This window comes from Limulus polyphemus, unplaced genomic scaffold (assembly GCF_000517525.1).
Source record: "Limulus polyphemus unplaced genomic scaffold, Limulus_polyphemus-2.1.2 Scaffold1128, whole genome shotgun sequence".
NCBI lineage: Eukaryota > Metazoa > Arthropoda > Merostomata > Xiphosura > Limulidae > Limulus > Limulus polyphemus.
The window spans coordinates 142,427-164,984 of NW_013666738.1; the positions used below are offsets into that span (position 1 = coordinate 142,427).

The 22,558-nt window shown below is 33.6% G+C and overlaps 1 protein-coding gene across 1 annotated transcript; it reads right to left on the reverse strand.

Annotated features, from left to right (window-relative positions):
• Nucleotides 1-7,227: 7,227 nt before the first annotated feature.
• On the reverse strand, nt 7,228-14,036 carry LOC106462262 (GTP-binding protein GEM-like). Its single transcript, XM_013922162.2, has 4 exons — nt 13,248-14,036; nt 11,339-11,427; nt 10,752-10,941; nt 7,228-9,065 (listed from the first exon to the last, which is right to left on the reverse strand). The coding sequence occupies exons 1-4, from the start codon at nt 13,978-13,980 to the stop codon at nt 8,788-8,790; spliced, it is 1,290 nt and encodes a 429-aa protein (XP_013777616.1). The 5' UTR covers nt 13,981-14,036; the 3' UTR covers nt 7,228-8,787.
• Between the last annotated feature and the right edge of the window lie 8,522 nt (nt 14,037-22,558).

The following is a 22,558-nucleotide window of genomic DNA, read 5'->3' on the forward strand; positions in this document are numbered from 1 at the left end:
GATCATTGACACTTCATTGGAAGGCCAGTTCATGTTAATAGACATTGAGACTATAGATAACCTTCACCATTGACATTAGCTTTCATAGCACCATAAAATGTTATTTTTTTTCCAAAACTTGACTGCAAAACTTTCGCAAATATGTTTTTATTTTAAAGTTTATTCCATCAATACGTCCAAACATTTTTTTTTTATCTTTACGGAAATAGTTGATGTCACTGCCCTTACCTAAGACTTATTTTTAAAATACTCACAAAATGTGAATCCTTCATGTAGAACTGTTTTATATTATTGAATAGCTTGTTTGTTCGTTATTTTTTTTTTAATTTCGCGCAATACTACATGAGGACTATCTGCGCTAGCCGTCCCTAATTTAGCAGTGTAAGACTAGAGGGAAGGCAGCTAGTCATCACCACCCACCGCCAACTCTTGGGCTACTCTTTTACCAACGAATAGTAGGATTGACCGTCACGTTATAACGCCCCCACGGCTGAAAGGGCGAGCATGTTTGGTGGTACGTGGATTAGAGCCCGCGACCCTCAGATTGCGAGTCGAGCGCCCTAGCCACCTGGCCATGCCGGGCTATTGAATAGCGTTAAAGCAAACACGCGCAACTGAAATTAATAGCTCATTTATCCACAGAAGGCAAATAATGAAAAAAATACCTGATGAATAGCAAAAGTTAGACAGGTACACGATAGCTGTTCAAATATAATTTTTAATTTTGAGATTGATAAATCATACATATATTTACTTATGTGAATACAGTGGTTGGATCACGGAAAGTTATTTTGTTGTTTTTTAAGTTAAAGGAGCTAGTGGACGAAGGTATCAATCCAAGCTCAAGAATAAATTAATTTAACAAGGGGTTATTATGTGATAACTTTGTATTTGGGTAAACTTATAAAGTTTTGAAAATGCGTACACAAGCATGAGTCAAAAATAAGAATTCCTAGTAGCGTATAACTGTTTAATGATATACAGGTTTTGTTTATAAAATAGTACACTGTTTTAATCGTTTATAACTCGTTTTCTTTGTTTGTTTGTTGTTAAGCGCAAAGCTGAGAGGATTTTTAGCGTCATAAGACTTCAGACTTATGTTGAACCACCGGGAACCACCATTATTGCTAATGATGAAAGAGTGCATAAATTAGAGATTAACTAAAGTAGTATCAACGTCATTTATGAGTGTAAATGATGAAATTTTGGGTTTCCTCAAAGCAAAAAGTCTTTACCAGTAGTAACTATAGAAGTGACCTCATGATGATGATGATGCCCTGATGATGATAACCGTGTTAACGAAACCAGTCGGCTGTCAATAAGAATAAAGATTTTACCTTTCAATGTACCTAAAAACGTCTGATTTTATGTTCTTTACTCCTCGTGACCTTATGACCTTGAATCTCCGATTGAGAAATCTGGTAACTTATTTTCATGGCCTTCCAATGGATATAATGGATAAACAAATCTAAACTGGGTATCCAACAGAGTATTTCTCTGGGTGAAGGTGTTATATTTAGAGTTGTTAAAGAAGCCAGTACACGTTTGCTATGTGAACCACGTTAAAGTTATGGTTCTCCAAAATCCAGGTTGTAATCCTTTGCGTGTTAGGGAGGGAGGGAGAATGAAGTACGACGCATACGATTATGCAGTTTATTACCCAGGCTCACACTTTCTCCACGTGTGTCTTAATTTCTCCCCCACGTTTCTAGGGTCTTTGTCCTAGGCAGTAATTCTGGGTCATAACGTCCTTTGACAACAAAAATACCGTTACCTTACTGTACACATCAGTCACCGCAAGGAAGAACCAAGATCTGGAAGAAATGGACTCTTTTAAAAATCTGGAACTATATATAGGACCCTCAAAGAATAGTGCTTAAAAAACTGCTGAGTAGGAGCACTTACAAAACCAACCAAGTGATGTAGTTTCTCAAAACATCCACTAAATTACAAAGTCGTGAATAATCTGTTTTCATAGTAGCGTACATTTATTTCACTAAAGTTATGGTTGAGCTAAGCACAGCAAAGCAAACTAAAAAAACTCAGGCGAGAGGTCTCTAAGCTTCTTAATTCTTATGGTTGTAGCTGTCTTTGGAAAGAATACACAAAACGTTTGGAAAACTAATGAAGACATCCAAAATTTAAATATTTTTCGGCATATAAATAGTAAGTTGGCGGTTCCGTGAATTCAGAACTGATAAAGTCATGACAAACACATTTGCTTGCAGGTATAGGATATACTTTAAACCAAAATGCAAACTGCCAGTACTAGAGTATGCTTTAAACCAAGGAAAGATCTTGTAGCACGAAACACACAACGCTGTTGTTTACCAAGCTACGGATTCTTCAAGCTCAATAAGTTTCAGCGTAGATAACAAAAAATCAACCAATGTAAACCAAAAATTAAGAATGATGCTATTTCTTACGTGTATCTCTTTGTACAGGTATTTTCATCATGTTCACGCTACTTTTTAAAACGACCAATCATCCCGATTTTTATATGGAAGTATTGTTTTCCTTTGCTGTGTCCCGGAAAATATGAGACATTACCGAAACGCTTAATTGTCGCCTCTTTTGATATATGTCCATATTTTTTACCTCAAAAGAAATTTGCAACAAATATTTACTAAAGCACTAAATAACTGCTCTAGAGCTTGTTTACTATCGTTATCTTTACTTACTTTAAACAGTTGTACAATTTAAGAACTGTTTTCGTTTCAATTTCCAGAATGCGCCTGTGTAGAGCACAATTACAGGTGTTTAGAATGAATAATGTGTCTTCTTTCTTTTTTGCGTGAATGGTTACTTTAATTATCTTGATATAATTTTAAAATCATGTTGTAACGAGTAAGGGTATTTTTGAAGATGCTATTATAACAGTTAATGGTATTTTACAAGAAAAAAGCTGGATAATTGAAGATGCTAATATAACAGATAATGCTTTTTACAAGAAAAAAAAACTGGAAAATTGAAGATGCTAATATAACAGGTAATGGTATTTTACAAGAAAAAACTGGAAAATTGAAGATGCTAATATAACAGATAATGATATTTTACAATAAAAAAGCTGGATAACTGATGATGCTAATATAACATGTAATGGTATTTTACAAGAAAAAATCTGGATAATTGAAGATGCTAATATAACATGTAATGTACATTCACATCCCAATGTTGGAATTTATATTTTGAAAGTTTATTTTTTGTTGTAATAAAATCAATAAAAAACTTACTTGTTCGTAAAATTAACAAAGATATTCCACTATAAAGAAGGTAATGCGTAATTTAAAATTCGACTGTCCTGAAATTCAAACAACAATTGTTTATTGTCTAAACATCCATTTTAAAACAAATTTACTCGAATTACCGCTCCTACAATCTACTTTTTCCCGTAGATTTTGACGAGCCGTATAGTTAAACCAATTTTAAATCATATTTAAACCGACGAAAGAACACCATGTTAAACCTCTAACTCTTTACATGCAAGCGCATGATTTAGGCCAGTTTACAATAAAAGCTAATTATAGCAAGTAAGTCGAACAAGACCAAAGTCGACACGTTGAAAGAGATGGCACAGACAAGATTAAAGGTAAACCAAGTTTAGAGCATAAGACGAATATTAAACATTCTGAGTAAACAGTTAAAATTTGAACAAACGTAAGGGCGTCTGTTTTCTCTAAATTTATTCTGAATCAAAAATGATTCGTCACATTATACTAAACTTAGCTAAATCCACACTATCGTGTGCGTTAACTAGTGGTTGAAAGACATCAAAATATTAAAATAGGCTGTTTATCCAGAAGGTTTTAACTAAATACAGGAAGTTTGGAATAGTTCAAAGAAAACGTTTAATAAATCATAAACGTATTATATTTTATAAAAAGAAAAGTTATTTGTGACCTTTGATTTGTATAGCACCTCAGGTTCCAAAACAAACAAAAAATACTTTTAATTCATATATAATTTTCAAACTAAACTTTTCATGAGAAAATATAACCTAAGGGAAAATGCCCATCTGTGAATTATAACTTCACCTATATAGTATTCAATGCAGCTGTAATGATTTCAACAAACAAATATAACAGTTAAGATACAATCACTAGAGGGCGCTTTGCATCTTTATATAACTTAACTGTTTTCACATTGCCGAAGAATACAGAGCTTAGAGCTAAAATTTTCAACCTAATTAGTAGCTTATGTACACATGGGCTAAACGGTTAGGTAAATAACAACCCCTAATTTGAATAACCGATAAGAAGAAAGGCAGCCAGTCAGCAGCACCAACCGCCACAAGCCTTGTGTCTGGTTCTTTCAACCAAATAAGGAGATTGATTGTGACTTTTCTAATATGCCCATAACTGAAAGCTCGGAGTGTTTTCAGTAGCATAAGGTATTGAACCCTGGACTAAAAAAACCAGTAAGTCATGCGTGACCAGTACTAGATTTATTTTGCAAAAAAAAAAAAAAAGTTTGTCCTTATCGTCAGCTCATAAAGTTTTTAAATTATTTTTAGAGGTGACTTCACTCGTAATTATTATTAGTAATGGGTCATTGTAAATGTTAAATAAAAAGCTTTCGGAAAATTTAATTTTAAAAGAAAAGTTAATCAACCAGAAAACTTAGTGACTCCTTTGGAAGATTCCAGATGAAGTATATGTTTACAGAATGCTATAATTAACTTTAACAATATACCTACCATACAACCTAGTTAGGTGTGTAAAAAGTAGTTTCAATAAATAACTAAATAAAAGATAAGACTTATTTATAGCTATATGTATAAAATAAATAATACTTTATTACACAGTGTTCCATGTGTGGCTCTATACGTCAGCGCTTAAAATTATGAGACACCATTTATTTCCTTGTTCCATTCCCCCCCCCAGAAGCACAGCGGCATGTCTGCGGACTTACAACGCTAGAATCCGGGTTTCAATCCCCGTAGTGGGCAGAGCACAGATAGCCCATTGTGTAGCTTTGTGCTTAATTACAAACAAGCAAAAATTGTTCCATGTGTATCTACCTCTACTGCCTTGAATAAGAAGGCCCTGAACATGTATTTGATTTTTAAAACGAGTTTCACAATAACTGAACGTCTAAATCTATAATCGTAGCCACTGCGACGCGTTGAAAGAGAAACCAGAAAAATAAAATGTTAAAACTTAAACTGGATTAATCTTTAGTTGAAAATATATTATATTAAAAATCTAACAGTGTTAGTTTTGATTCATATGAATGTTTTATAAAGCAGAAAAAGTTCTGTTATTGCATTGCGAAGATTAAATTTACGTCTTTTAAAAACGTGTCGCACCAGACAGGCCCTTCTGGATAATAGTACTCAGGGCCGTAGGAGGCGGTAAGGTCATTCAGACTATAGCCTGACCACTTCTTCCTGGCATGTATAGCTACAACTTGTATTAGAATTTGCTTCTTTTATTCAGTATGTTACGTTATGAGTATACAGTATCTGTAGTTAATATGGCTCAAGATTCTATTTCATAGCATCAAATATTAAATACTTTTTGGGGTGACGTGCCCCCAGACACCCCCTAGAAATGGCATGCTCTGCATGCCAGTAGTGTTCTTTTCACACGTCGTGTGTCACATTGTTTAGCTGTGGCAATAGCCTGACCATTCCAAAATTGCTCCCTACGGTAATGGTACGATATATGAAAATACAAGAATAGCAGGAAACATGAGTCAAAATACTAAGACACTGGTGACTTGTTAATATCGTCCAACAGTGACTGTACTTCTTAGAGAATTCTTTTTAATTAGGTATTGAAAATGTATAATATATGTACTGTTACTAAAAATGAAAAATACCATTTATTATGATAAGACATTATCAAAAATTGTTCATCATATATATGTTCAACTTTTGTTCCTGAACAATTTCTCTTTTTGTTTAAAATTTTCGCGCAAAGCTACAAAAGGATTATTTGCGCATAGCCGTCCCTAACTCTGAACTGATAGACTAGAGGGAAGGCAGCAACTCAGAGCACCAACCGTCAACTCTTGTCTGACCGTATAGTGCGGTTTGACCATCACTCTTATTACGCACGCACAGATCCAAAGTATGTACCACGTTTTTTTTTCCGGCAACGGGACTTGAACTCGGATATCCTAACTGCTTATCATCCCCAGCTCTCGGTGATATTTAAGTCGTTGTTTCGTAAATTGGTTTTAGCAACAAAAAAATATACTGTTTTAGGCTTACCGTGAAAAATCATGTCACGTGTTGTGTAGTTTTAGGTCAATATAATATATAAATCCATATTAGTAATTTAGAGCGTGATAATAAATCAAATAAAATATATTAATATATTGATTTTTAACGTCTTACTAAATGAGCTACTGAGCCTTCTACTATCCACCGAAAAGAAAATAAACATTTTATGAATAAGTTGTTTCAGACGTTTCAAATATACATAGGATAAAAGTTTTACGTTTCTCTTTAAAGAAAAATGTTTATTATTAAAACAAAAAGTATTTTTAACAAAGACTTGAGGTAGTGGTGTTAGTAGATGTTCAAACTTAAATACTGCCTGACTTCTGATATTCAGCAGCATCCTTTGAACTGATACGCTTAACTATATCAAAAGTTCGACTGCATATCAAAACCAAAATGCTTCCGAGAAACAATTAATGTTGTCCTAAATTATAAAGTTGAAAAGTTAATGAAATGATAATACTTTTAGCAACAGTGATAAAATTCTGTTTGTATAATTCGTACAATAAAAGTGTGTGTTCAACACTACACAGCATGATGATGTTCGTAATTTCGAGCGTTATTACGTGACACATATTACAAGATTTCTGTAAATTAAGATCATCCCAACAAGTTTACCGTTTTAAACCCACAATAACAACTGTGTGTGTGTGTTTTGGTGTAGCGGGAGATTGTTTGTAGATGGTATTCAATTTTATTTTTGCGAAATGTACTTACAAACGAAGTAATCTTACGCATCCAGTTACATTGTTGTTTTTGTAATTTACTGTAATTTCAAAGTAAGCATAAAGAGTCCAAAGTCGCAACTGTTAATTCAATGATAGAATTAAGAGATCCTTACTATTTTTACATTCTGCAGTAATTATGAGTCCGATTTTACGAAGAATTCTGTTTCCACGTTGTGCTTCTTGCGCAATAATTTAGTTTTAAATGTTTAAGAGGAAACTGTACTGCGTTATACCGGAAAAACAACAAGCTCCATTTGATTTAATTCAGAACATTTATTTTCTCACAACTGAATTTCATTACAAAAGAACAAAAAATGTTTGAGATTAATCTCAAGCTACAAACAACTTACCGTATGTAAAGACTATCGAAACGTCTCTCAAGTGCTCCAAACATGCATCAAATACTGGGACTCGATAAGAAAAAATACTTATGATAAAAGTTTGTTTCATCTTACCTCAACAAAATAAATGTTCAGATAAAAAAACATATCATATGACTGAAATATTTAACCCAAATTGAAAAAATAATAACTTCCTGCATCATAAATGAACAAAAAATCCAGAAGAATATTCACTTCCTAACCACCAGAGATCATTAGACTTACGACAGTCACAAGTCTGTGGTGGTATCGTGAAAAATATGTAAATATTTTGTAGCAACACACACACTATAACAGTCCATTTTTTGTACAAACTTAATCATATGAGTTGGTATTTTCTAAATAAATATTCTGTACATTTTTCTATAGGATTGGTCCAGCCAATTTTGTGAGTTATGATTACCTGTTGGACTCTATAATATACGATTAACTACTATAAAAAGAGTGTTCTAATTCTTATCGAAGCAAAATATTTGTGATTAATGATTCACACAACTGAATACAGAACTATTTCTTACAACGTTAATCCAACATATAATTTTGAAACGTTCGTACTCTAAAGAAATGTTTCATATTTTCCTGTTGACCCTTGGAGTAGCTCAATCAGAACTACTGCTATCGTTAAAAAAAAGAAAATAACAAAATTATTATTTGATTTGCAAAAGCATATATGGAAAATGTGAAATGATCACATTTACATCAAGTAAACTTAATGCTAGTGTACGACAGAGAAGTTCTATATAACTAACTAAAATAAACTAGAGATGGACCAGTTGTACGATTTTGGCTGTTAGCCAAATGAAGGCCACTTATAACTTAACATTGCTAAAACTGTAATTTTTATTCATTAAACTAAATCATTTCATAAGATAAAACTTGAAGGTATGATATGAAGGTCACGTAAGAACAATCCGATTAATTCCTTTCAAGGCGTATCTATTTAAGTCGTATCTTTGAGCTTTTGACATTTCAATATTTCTCTTCAAAAGATACGCATCTGTTAGATTATACTATCGTAACTCTTGTCCATGTTTAAAGTGTGTAGGTAAAGTAACTACCTGCAGGTCGCAGTATAACGTAGGTCAAAATAAAACTATGACCTGAAAACAATGTGCAACATAATTCTTCTAGATACAACAGTAGTTAACACAGAAGTGTGCAGTATTGCAGTTGTTGGTCTACAATAGAATCTTATTCGCTCAGATGTGGGTATAAACAGTGTTATATGAACAAAAAACAACGCCTGTTGAAGCTTAAGGATAAACTAACCAACTGCTTATGAAAGTCAAAAGAACAATAAAAGCATTCTTAAAGATTGAAATTTACAATTAAACTTCACCTTAAAGATAAATGAGTTTTTACTACAAAAGGACGCTATTATTCCAAAGGACTGTAATAAATTAACATATCTATTAAAATCCAACATAAGCGTCTATTTCTTGTATTCTTTTCAAAGTGTATTAAAATTGTCACACGAAGAAGACCTTCTCATACGAGATCTTCGTAAAATTCGCTTGATAATAGATTTAGTACGCCAACCAGTGCACCCTATAAATCGCCCTTCAGTGTTCTCAGGTACCACAGCACCGCTCTTCATTTCTTCAACACGATGGCGTTTTAGCCGGATCTGGTTAAGAATACCAACTAGCAGCTCGTCAACGTTGTGATTAATGCCAGTTGAAATTTCTATAAACTTGAAGCCATGGGAAGCTGCCACTGAACGACTTTCTGAAGGAAAAAAAAAGGGGGGGGAAGGAAAATATGAATAATAAGCTTAATTAGATGTAAATATTATTTATATTGCTTTAATCAAGTTACAGTAATTACCTGATTTATACAGTTATAAAACAGCGTTCGTTATTACACGAAAATAATTTTTCCAGCTCGTATCTAAGATTATAAACGTTTAAAAATTTAGCCTACAGGATTTTGTCTTCGACAATGCATTTCTACAGAGAGAATTATCCGACCAAACTTATTATTGTTCTTGTTTGTTTAGAGGAATGGTATATATTACAGTGTTCTAGTTGTTGTTGTAACAAATCATATCTACTTGACATTCTCCTAAACCGTACGGGAGTAGTTTATATTACAGTGTTCTACTTGTCGTTGTAACAAATCATATCTACTTGACATTCTCCTAAACCGTACGGGAGTAGTTTTATATTACAGTGTTCTACTTGTCGTTATAACAAATCATATCTACTTGACATTCTCCTAAACCGTACGGGAGTAGTATATATTACAGTATTCTAGTTGTTGTTGTAACAAATCATATCTACTTGACATTCTCCTAAACCGTACGGAAGTAGTTTACATTACAGTGTTCTACCTGTCATTGTAACAAATCCTATCTACTTGACATTCTCCTAAACCGTACGGGATTAGTATGTATTACAATGTTCTACTTATCATTGTAACAAATCCTATCTACTTGACATTTTCCTAAATCGTACGGGAGTAGTATATGTTACAGTGTTCTACTTATCATTGTAACAAATCCTATCTACTTGACATTTTCCTAAACCGTACGGGAGTAGTATATATAACAGTGTTCTGCTTGTCATTTTAACAAATCCTATCTACTTGACATTCTCCTAAACCGTACGGAAGTAGTTTACATTACAGTGTTCTACTTGTTATTGTAACAAATCGTATCTACTTGACATTCTCCTAAACCGTACGTATACAGAACTTGGATATTTTTTTTTCATGTATTATTCGATGCAGCCTAAACTTTTATAAATACACATAAAGTAATATTGTTATTTTTTTACGGACAATTATTTACTTTTATAAATACACATAAAGTAATATTGTTATTTTTTTACGGACAATTATTTACTTTTATAAATAAGAAGAAGAAAGCTGTATGAAGGTGTTTTGATATTTTATAGATTTTTCGAAATTCTTAAAAGTTAAATGTTTGTTTGTTTGAAGTTAAGCACAAAGCTACACAATGGGCTATCTGTGCTCTGCCCACCACGGGTATCGAAACCCGGTTTCTAGCGTTGTAAGTCCGCAGACATACCGCTGTGTCACTGGGGGGTCAAACTTAAATGTGAAATGGATTTAGCTATAAAACGTGATAGAAAGATATGATGTCCAGGAAAGTTTTTTTTCATTTGTAGCTACAACAACTAAGAGACAACACTGAATGTTTTTTTTAAAAAGGAAAAGTTAGGTATAAACATAGTTGATCAATCTGATGGCTTACTTATATATAAATTACTCCCAATGTATCAACACCTTATGGTTACTACAAACCGTATGATAACACTTCATAACATAAGGAGTTTTAGTGGCACAGCATGTCTTTATATTTCAGTGACTTCGTAGTTAAGATAAATTATGCATTTCGTGTACACACAGATATATATACATTAGAACCACAGTTTTGAAAGTGCAACAAACCTTCAGGAGAGACTTTTCTGAGCCGAACTAAGTCGGTTTTGTTTCCCACTAATATCAGAGCCTTGTTCATCGTGTCCACACATTTCACTACTTGGCTGATAAAGTTCTTGGCCCATTGAAAACTGCTTCTGTCAACCACAGAATAAACGACGACGTAGGATGCAACAGACAGATTTAGTAGCGATGTGACCTGCACAATTGTGGGGCAACATTTTTATTTTACTTTGACTATTACTACTCAAAAATACACACTTTAGAATCAGAATACGTATTTTAAGCTAAAAACTAATAAACATTCTAATTTTGCCAAAGAATTGAATCATATTTGAGATAGTGGTAAACATTTGTAGAGAATAGTTTTGAAAAAGTGTTCGTTAATATTTAGAGGTTTATTATTTCCTATTTGTATTTAAAATATTTTTATTTGTGACTCTTTAACATCATTTATTTAAACTAATTGTATTGTTATATATGTATATATTGTCATTAGTTTACCTCTGTTGTAACTTTTTCCGGGTATGAAAGAAAATAACATATCTTGTTTTTGTTTTGTTTTTGACACAAGGAGTATTTGAATATTCACCCACCGTATCTGAAGTAACGGTCTTCTCAATGAACAACAAGTCAGATTCTTCTTCGTTTAACACAACCGTAACTGACGTTTCATTCTTTTCCTCTATAAAAATAAAAAATAGTGTTGGTCTTCCAGGAATATGTTCAATACGTAAGCTACAAAAATGTAAACCAGATACACATATCTAACGTTTTAATCAAGTCTTTTGTTAACTGAAACGTTTTATTTACGTGTTTAACTATAAGCACATTTTAGCATAATTTTAGCTACAGTGCTCATGACAATATTTATTTATAGGCACGTTTCAATAGTTTTATCTATTGAGTTACTTTATCTGGGTCGTTGGGTTTGTTTGGATAACGCTTATAGGCAAAAACTTAATTGTAGACTGCAGACAGTGTTAATCGTTTTGTTTCCAAAATAAGTAAACGTAGAGCGCTTAGTTATACAAGGGAAACAAAATATGCAAATATATTTATATATATAGTCCTGAATGAATAAGGTAATATCGTTATATAGAATGTTTTCGAGAAATCGTACAAAATGTGCATAGGACCTTGTCCTCCATTTTATATACGAAAAAGTGTTAAGATCAAAAAAAAATCTTTGAACAAAATCACTCATTAATTTTGACAAGAAACGGCAAAAAAAATAAAATTAAACAGAGACACTTTTCAATTTTATGAAATCAAAACAAAAACGAAATTTTCATTTGAATACCTAAAATACCTCTCTTTTTTGATTTATTAAATTTCTTGTCATATAGCCATTTATATGAATTTGGTTTAAATGTTAAAACTAAGTGATTCGTTGTTACAGCAAGTATCTGGTTTTTTTTATTTTGTCTTATGGCCGCTAGGTAGCTGCCTTTCTGCTAAAATAAAAATGTAATATCATACATTTATTATTTTTATTTTACCACAGAGATAAATTAACTCAAAAATGAAATAACAGAGGTTTTTTTGTCATACAAATATTTTGTATATAACAAAGAAGACGTTTTGGCTGGTGATTTTAATTATGAAACTTTAAAAATACACATGGGAAATTTATAAAACACCCTAAATAAAGTACAAAACGTATAAGTTGAAATTGAGAACAATTATCATAAATCATAAGATGTTTGTTTGTTTGTAATTAATATAATAATATTTTCCTGCCGCCGTTATAAGCAAACCTTTCTCAAGTATATGAACACAAAAAATTCGTATGTCCACTTTTTCTAGACTGTTTGTCGTTAAATTGCATAGTTATATAACTTTACAAGAATATTTTTATCGTAAAACACAGAATTTGCTGGTATTTTTTATTCGCTTTACGGATAAAACGTTTATGGAAACTTTCTCCTTCTCAATGGCGATTTCCACACTTCAGTTAAAGAAGAAATTTCGTATTTCTAGTTTCCCAATGGGTCAGTAAAAAATACAGATTGAAAATGCTAAAATCCTGGGTTCGATACCCCGCGGTAGACAAATATCGGTTAACCCGTTATGTAGCTTTGCCCTTGGACTCCCCCCCCCCCCGTTGACTCAGAGGTAAGTGTGAAGGCTCATCACGCTAAAAACCGGGTTTCGATAACCTCGGTGGGCGCCACACAGATAGCCCATTGTGTAGCTTTGTGTGCTTATCAAGAAAAAAATAAACAAACGAATAATCTTTCTAAATATCCTGGTGTTTCGTTGATTAATTTCTCTGTATCTTACGTTAACTGAAATCTAATAGTTTTGAGTATGAGTCTAGAATCCGTAATTACAGCTGCTCTAGCTGATAAATACGATCCCTAAGAGAAATAGTTTAAAAACTGAAATCAGCAAAAGTATGTCAAAATATTACATTTCATAGGTTAAATCATATAAATAAACAGTAATGTAATAAACATATTAACAGGCTAGAAATTCATATCTTACATTCATAGGACTTACCCAAGGAACAATCGTAAGTACAAATGTATTCGGAGGTGCTGAATTGATTGGTCAGTGAAGATTTCCCTACATCCGGGCAGCCGACGACCAAAACTGATACTCTCTCTCTAGTTGAAGTCATCGTAGGGGGAGGGAGGCAGTTTTCTGGGAAAGTGTGTTCAGTCTCCGAAGAAGCTGGAGTTGAAATATTTTGTGAATACCGAAAGCTACGAGATCTGGATCGAAATGAATCCCCCCTATTGATGACCCCTTTGGATGTGACGGAAAAATTCCGCAGCCTTTCGTACTCTGTATCTTCTGTTGGATCGAGGAAAGTACGTTTGTTCGAACCACTAAAATGGAGATTTTCTGCAGAAGAGAATGATTTTCTTTCCGGAACACTGAGCATCCGTTCCCGGAAGAAACTTCGTTCTTGTGGCGGCTCAGTCCGACGAGTAGCCTTCACGGACTGAGAACGTCTGACATTTACAGACTTTGTATGCATTTTCTTGCTGCTAGCAGGTACCTTCTGTTCTTTAGGTGTTGAGTTATACGTTGGGTTGACAGTTTCATCCAGTCCGTATTCCCGATCTCCACTTCCAGAAGGTGAGCTGATGCGACGCCGACTGATAGTTCGTTTGTGAGCTCCTAAGATTGTAAACTCTGGAGCACTGCACACTGAAGTAGGAGATCCCTGGCCCAACGTGGTAAACTCATTTGGGGATCCGACAATGTCCCTAGTCTCTTCACTCATCTTCACAGTAAATCCTTAGTACAAATCTGAGAACAGTTTAAGTAAATAAACAACTTTCCTAAATAGACGCTTGACGGCTGCACCACATGAGTCAGATATCCCTGTGATCCTATAGTCCAGGAAGCAATAGTAACTCGCGAGGCATGGCCCTTTAACCCTTAGCTGATGCCGGATCAGTGTGACGTAACAACCCACGTGCTTGCAGTGCGTCTAATAAAATTGCGATTCTTCTTTACAGAACTTTACTCCTTAAACACAGCTGTGCTATCATACTTTTGTCTCCTCGGAACTTTGAATACTAGTATTAGTTGTGCAACCCGCGACCCTAAAGTAAGGTTAACGTGGAATTAATTAAACAGGTGCATGAAAATTGCATAATCTTGTTTCCAGTAACACTGTCGGAAGATCATAATATTACGACGAGGTTGTTGAACCTTAGTTTAAATTTAACCGAATCTGAAGGCTAGTGAAAGCCTGATTTTAGAAAAAAAAGAGGCGGTCATTTCATAACTGAATTAAATACCAAACTTTAGGCCAGTGATACATTATAAAACTCATAGTTTACTGCTATATAAACTTAAAGTTCAAATTTCAAAGTCAAGTGAGCAATGCCAAATTTTGTTTATTAAACACAAGTAATTCTTGTTGCCCTTAAGATTACAGAATTACAAAGTAATCCAAGTCTATAATACTTCTTTGGCGTTTTTCGAGGATGTAAAAACATGATTGGTTTACTAGTTTAATTTATATATATTAATCTCCTTATATTTGATACTGCTAAATGTCACCAAGTAAACGTCGTTAAGGAAGCTCCATCACAATTACGTTAGAGGGCATTGTTATATATTCACAGAAAATCTAGGCAGAGAATTCACTTTTTTAACATATACTTAAGATTTGTTACTACCGGAAGGCGTTCTGTGCATGACATTCATGTATGTTTGACTGAACTGACAAAACAAAAAGCCTATTAGGACAGTTTCACAGACTATACATATCTATAAACGATTACAAGCCAAAAGCGGGATGGAATTAAGTTTTGTCAAAGAAATCAGGTGAAGAACTCTTCCTCAAAAGAGCATCAATCATCATTTAAGGATAAAGGTTTACATCTTCACCTTATTCTTCTTCTGTTCATAAATACAAAACTTTCATATCATCAACCATTTATTATTTCGATTAATTATATTTTTAAATGGAATCCTGCAAGGTGCAGTTTGAAAACTTTGTAAATAAATGTGACATCAGACTGTAATGATGATTACACAAATGAAGCACAAAAAGCGTCTGACAAACATTTGTAGTTTGGTTTCTTCACGGTTACGAGAATATTCAAAGGTAGATTTAATAGGAAACGGGTGTGGCCTATGATTAACGTTCTTGAACTGTAGATCCGAGAATTCATGTTTCAAGGGCCGTTCGCTTCCAAAATGTTCTCCGCACTTTTGGGGCGGGGGTACATTATAAGAGTGATGGTCAACTCCCACTATTCAGTCAGGCGAGAATAACTTGAGAGTTGGCGATGGGTTTATATCTCAGTTGCTACGCTACAGTTTAATATCCTCCTCCTTCTTGATGGATATATTTTTAATTCAATTACCTTTAATATGGTGCAAGGGAATACGGTAAAAAAATAAAGTTAAGAATATCAAGGGTAACCGAATTTAGACACTATAAGGACGTTTGTCCCTCCAATTCATAGCGGTAAACAGTATATTTAGTTTGCAGAGATTACGATACATATTAATATTGTATGTATTTGTGGCTTCTTTAAACAATACTTGCAGCATCAACATTATTTAGCTATGCTTATTTCAAACTTTACTGCCACAAAATCCTGTTCGTCTACACACGAAGTATGAAGAAATGTTGCTTAGTTACATCAGTAATTTTGTTAAGTCTGGTAACTGTTGATAAGATTAACTATTCGTTGATCTAAAAAAAGTATATCATAGGTCTAACCACTAAGGAGTTAATATATATATATATATATATATTTAATATATATATAATTGTGGATACACAGTTTTATTCTTTAATCTAGATTATTTTGGGATGATTGACTAGATATTGATCTACGTACTCTTGAGGATATTGATTGTACGTTAAGCTGGATGGATGCATGATCCAGTGTGACAACCACACAAAATGCTGCATCTGATCCGAAAACTTTTTATTTGATTGGGCTACCTGTATTGAACCACAAAACGTTAAACTCGTTTATGGATTTACATAATTGTAGCTGTAGCAGTATCATTGTACCTGATCTCATAACCATTATTCTGTAACATAGTTGACTGGTCTGATCAGACTGTAGAAAGAATCACAAAAACTATTTCCGAAGTAAATAAAAAAAAAGATCAAAAAGTGTACCCTAGATCCTGATAGATCCCCGTTTGACGGGGCATCACTGGCTGATAAAAATCTTATCCAAGCTCTGTCAAATATTGGCATATTTCAACTAATGAGCAACATGGTTAAGTTTGCTGTTTGTTGAGTTAGTCTCGGTTTAGAAATCAATACTTCTACTACTACCCTTTCAATCAAACAAAGTATTTCAATGTTTCAAGACGATTTAAGTTACTGAGCTATATTCACTTATATAATGGATGGTTGTTTTCTCGTGGGTTATTTACGGCGAAAAAAAGTAGTTTATTAATCTGTGTAATCAAAAAAAATATTCAAGGAGAGGATAACAGTTTCTTGTTTCAGTAAACAAGAACGTGTGTTCTGTGTAGCACGATTCTTCTTGTATGCGTGTGTGTGCTGGTATTATGTATTTAACTGTTCGAATAGAGCTGAATAGACAGCTCATAACACTAATGACAAAACATGATGGTTCTATATGTCAGATTAACATCATATAACTGTTTAGCCTACATGGTGTTCGAGGTCACTAGACAGTTTACATTTTCGGAAAAAGTTTACTTGTTCTGGCTCCAGGTATGCAAGCTTACTATCACTTGCCTCTGTGGCTACTACCATATTTATAGAGCAATTATAGCAGAGGTTAGCAGTATTTTTAGAACCAGATTTTCATTCTCTTCAAGGCTAAATATTCATTCGATCTTCAAATTTCTGGAAAATTTGTAACGTTGGATCATATTAACTCAAAATTTTAAAGCTTGAAAGCATATAAATTGTACTCACATTTATCGGAACGTAAAAATATACTGGTTCGTGTATATCGCATCATTATTTACACTGAAAGTGAATTTATAAAATGTTAGATTATCAATAATCTTTGATCAAAACAAGCTTACCAATATAGATCACAACTAAAAATTAACTTAGCTAATTAATGTGCCAGTTTAACTAGTAATATACAATGTTATAAAACAAAAAACTTATAAAAATTATAATGCATTGAAAATCATTATTTGGGTACTCTAGCCGTTTTCGGTATCTTCAACCATATTCTGAGTATACCAAAAATAAGTACAATAACGACTTATGGAACTCGTAGAATAATGATATTAGAATTCAGTTGTTCTGTTATTTATATTAATGTAAGTGAATAGATGTAATATCATTGCAGTGGCTATATTATTACATTTGATCATGGGTGATAAGTGGGATCAGCGTGCCTGAATTTGCTATTACTACACTAATAACAATTTATTAATAGGGTTTACGGGTCGGATTAGAGTATCTGTATATGTTAGTAATACAGTCGCAGTATCATGTTACTGTCCTAATAGATGTGCGAACAAATCCATTATCCCAATTACCATAACTTATATTGTACGAATGTAACTTTACTTATAAGGCGATGATTCGCTTTCCACTGCCACAATATCGTGTCACACACATTGAGGTCGTAGGTGTGTTGTAAGAATGATGATTAAATCCTACTATTCGATTAGAATAACCAAACAGTGGATGCTTTGACTAGTTTCCTTCTATTTAGTCTATTAATGTCAAAATTAGGGACGGCTAGCGAAAATACACCTTAAATTGTAGATTTGCGCAAATATCAGAAACAAACAAATTTATAAGGTGAGCCAAGTGACTTATTGCTGGAATAAAATTATTATTTAGCAATTTACTTATTTTTTATAGTCACATGAAAAAAAAAATAGTTACATACCCTGAAAAATGAGAGAACTAACAATAGAGATGACGTAATATTAGTTCAGTTTGTCTGTAGTTAAGCACAAAGCTACACAATTGGCTATCTATCTGCGCTGCGGCCACCATGGGTATCGAAACCCGGTTTCTAGCGTTTTAAGTCCGCAAACTTACTAATTTGTCATTGGGAGGGGGACATTCGTTCAGTACAATTGAAACTGGATTTTAATAACCTCTAGTAAAGCAGTGTAATAAATTTTACATTTTTCTTTCTTAAGTGAATCTCAATTGGAAGCATTGATGCTCGAGTTTTAATTTCGTTGATTAATTTTTCATTAGGGAATAAACTCGTGCTTCGCGTACGATGTACGCACTAAAATTATTTGACACTGTTTCAGAAAAATGAAAAATGGATATAGATGAGATTGAATCCTCGACCTCCCGCATACGAAACATGGGTTTTGCCATATGAGCCCAAAGACCAAAGATTTTTTTTCATATATGCAGCATTATTAAATGGATTACTATATATACCAGCCCGCGACCCGCAAAACGTGCAATAGTTTTCATGCCTTTCGCTCGAATTTTCCTTAACCTATCATTTTCACGCCCAGCAGACCTTTCTATCGGTGTGAGATATCTAGCGTTTGATCGAGAAATGTGCGCGAAAATATTCGGACAGATAACGTATCATTTATATAGAATAGAAGTAGATTAATTCTTTAAATAATGTTGTTGTTGTTGTATTATGTAGTTGGACAGAAATAAAACAAAACCTACTAAACAAAACATGGAAATATTGTATTTAGATTTAAAGATATGGAGTTAGTTAATTAGTTAGTTTGTAGTTAAGCACAAAGCTATGCAATGGGCTATCTGTGTTCTGGCCATCACGGGTATCGAAACCCGGTTTTTAGCGTTGTAATCCCGCAGACATACCGCTGTGAGAAAAGAAGTCTAAAAACATGAAATGATTATAAACACAATATATATCTGTGTACATAACAAGTTGTGTATAAACACCTAGTCTTTCTGGATAATCGCCATCTTTCACTCAGATCTTGAGATTTTTTGTGATTAAACTCTTGATAAAGCTACATTTTGTTACGAATTTCGCGCAAAGCTACACGAGAGCTATATGCGCTGTCCGTCCCTAATTTAGTAGTGTAAGACTAGAGGGAAGGCAGCTAGTCATCATCACCCACCGCCAACTCTTGGGCTACTCTTTTACCAACGAATAGTGGGATTGACCGTCACATTATAACGCCCCACTGCTGAAAGGGCAAGTATGTTTGGTGTGACGGGGTTTCGAACCCGCGAGCCGATGATTGCGAGTCGAGCGCTCTAACCACCTGGCCATGCCGGGCCGGCGACATTTTAAAATAGTTAACTTTTAAAATATCAAGAAGTGTAAAAATGTCTTCGATTGTCGCTTTTTCACTTATTTTTCTTTTCTTTCCATAATGGTATCAATTTTTTTTTTATTCTCTCCTAAAGTATTAGCAAAACATCGGATCCACTACCACCAATGACTTTAAGCGTAATAGTCGATTTTAGGCGTCTGTACTTAAAAACGTATAATAGTTATAAAATAATCTATATAAATATAATAATACTGTCTGTTGTATGCCCATGTAACAAATTTTCAGTTTTGCATTTTGCGGTTTTTATGGGCGTTTTTACCACTACTTCGCCCCCCTGTAAACAGATCGTCACCAAATTGGGTATTGAGGTTCACTGGATTCATGCGGAGATGCATACAAATTTTCAGTTTTGCATTCTGCGTTTTGCGATTTTTATGGGTGTTTTTGCGTTTTTTACAATTACATATAAGGGAAGAAACTTTTCATGTTCTTAGATAACCTTTCATTAATCATGAATTTACATAACTTCCGTCCAAAGAACGGATACTCAAGATAGTTTTTAAAATTACAGTAAAAAGAAATGTAAAAATCAACTATTTTCGTTTGTTGCTATGACTATTAAGACTAATTGCCGTATATTATATATCAGGTAAACTCATTCTTTGCGTTTGAAGCGTATTTAAACTTTAGGCCTAATAGTCGATTTTTAGGAGTCTGTTGGAATTTGCAGAAAAACAAAAACAAATTACAAACACTCTCGAGCTGTCTCTCGTAATTTGTTATTGGAAGATGTATCTGTGGTGTTTTACTCATATTTTCAATATTACAACTCCTAGTTATAATTAATGTATTATTAATACATAAACGTGGATAAGAATATTTCTGAAAAAAATACAGAAATTGCCTTAAACTTTCTTAGTTTCTCAATGAGAAATTGCATTTAATTTTATGTTTATTTAAAACTAAATGGTGCTATTTCCTATTATACTAAAATACAACTTTAACTACTCACTTTCCTTTGATAAGTACACAATACTTGCACACTGCTGATATTTCGTTTAAAAATCGCTTTACATTTTAGACACATCTGGCCGCTTTAAGCTTTCCTAAGATTTCGAGTCATTATCTAAAAAAATATTCTGAATCTTAGTTGCTGGAAACCTATGTCCAACACAATCAGTATCGTTTATTTTTTCATAGTGAAAGAAGTGAGTTGCTATATCCTCAAGTTTATGTCCGTGTTTGCCGCCAGAGAAATTTCTAGAATATTGATGCACACTTAACCATGCTAGAAACTACATATACATTCATAAAGCTGACCAGAGAGAGAGGGGTAACCAGTAAGCAGTTCAGATTACATATACGACTACTCTTTAACCAATTAGCGTCATTGACTGCCGCAGTTAAAACGTCCCCACAACTGAAAGTGCAGAGCGCGTTTCGCCCGTCGAAACTTGAAAGTTCACTTTGCGGCCCAACGTACTAAACCAAGGCGTAGAAAACTCACAATTCAACCATTCTCACTTCTGTGGATATAAATAACAATCCTCATTCTTTACGTATTCAATTTGTTGGTAAAATGTACCTTCACTTTTTTCGATTGCTGAATTGATATATAACGCACAAAAATAACATGATGAACGTACTTTCTGCTTCTAACTGTACACATACTCTCCTGTTTATTACAAAAATAAAGGTTTATCTCCGTATTCCAAATCACTAGAGCCCCTAACAGCGAATCGTGCCGTTTTACTGCCAAATTCTAACTCATTAGAATGTTATCATTTTTTACCGTAAAGCGATGCGTTTGATGAAAACAAGACTAAACTTTCGGTGTAGTCCAAATCCTATCTTTTTGTACGAAAATAAAGCTATTATCCCTCAAATAGCTGTTCCAAAACTTCATAAATCCCATTGTTTTTACCGTACTGCGCATGCGTTGGACGTAAAAGAAACTAAACGTTCAGAATTTAACGAATATTCTAATATCAAAACAGTTGTGTATATTAACCCTGATGAAGCCGCAAAGGCGAAACATTGGTTAAAATATAATATCTGGAGAGAGAGATCGTTTTTTTTTCTAACCTTTTTATCTAAACGCACAGTATAACATAGGTCTGTAATACTTTTCACTCCCTGCGAATAGATTAGCCAAGTCGATAGATTTGTTAATTTTTTTCCCCTGTTGCTTTTGAAAATTAGAAAGAACAGGAATAGAATTTGAATGAGGGACTTGGCTAAAAATCGTCCGTAATTTAAAAACCGTGTTTAATTCTAACCCCTTACAACTTTCCACTTACAAGCTTAGTGGTCATTTATTTTTTTACTTTCTGGTGGCGTTGTTCTGACAGACGTAGAGCTGCTAATAGTTTGTTTGAGTTAAATAAATATGTTTATGAAGTTTGGAATCCCATCTCTGTAACAATCACAATTTACGAGAAGCTGATGTATTTATAGTACGTTTATGTATTTATCTACTCGTAACCCACACCTTCCCGCAGACTAAAGTCAAGGTTATCTCTGTTCACTTACTCTGTCGTTATATTTTTAGCCTTCCAGAGACTAAAAACAATGACAAGCTTGTATATGGTAGGCTTTCCACTCTGAAGCTTATTTTTTTAAACTTGGTTATTTTCACTTTGTTTTTGTATACTGATTTTTTTTCTGTCACTTGTACATTTTTTGTGTAAGGAACTCATAAATAAGAACCTGCGTGGTCGTTTAGCCCTATTACTCCATATTACTAAAGTAGTGAATTTAGAAAAATATCTTATCACCGGTTCGTATAGTTGTTTAGAGAAAAAGAAGTCGTCGCGTGTTTTGTGAATACTTAATCTTAAGAGATAATCTCTAAAGCAAGGAGAGTTAGTTACTATCCGCGACATCTATATACGGTTGACATTACTCAGTTAAGACGTGTTTATCTGTTCAATTCATAATCTGTTGACGGGTAATTTGTGTGATGGTGATTCACAATAAAACTAATATAAATTTTAATCACTTGTTTCCTTACTGGGCTTCTTTGAGTTTTCAGTAAGAAAAGTGTATAATAGTTTTGGTTGTTTGTTTGTTTTGAATTACGCGCAAAGTTACACGAGGGCTATCTGTGCTAGTCGTCCCTAATTTAGCAGTGTAAGACTAGA

Bases quoted from the DNA above. Each gene is read 5' to 3' on its own strand.
- LOC106462262 (XM_013922162.2), bottom strand. From the start codon at position 13,980: ATGAGTGAAGAGACTAGGGACATTGTCGGATCCCCAAATGAGTTTACC. The intron at 11,428-13,247 runs GTAAGTCCTATG...TTATTTTTATAG, and splicing joins TACTTACGATTGTTCCTTGG to AGGAAAAGAATGAAACGTCA. The intron at 9,066-10,751 runs GTTTGTTGCACT...TTTTTCCTTCAG, and splicing joins CAGAAAAGTCTCTCCTGAAG to AAAGTCGTTCAGTGGCAGCT.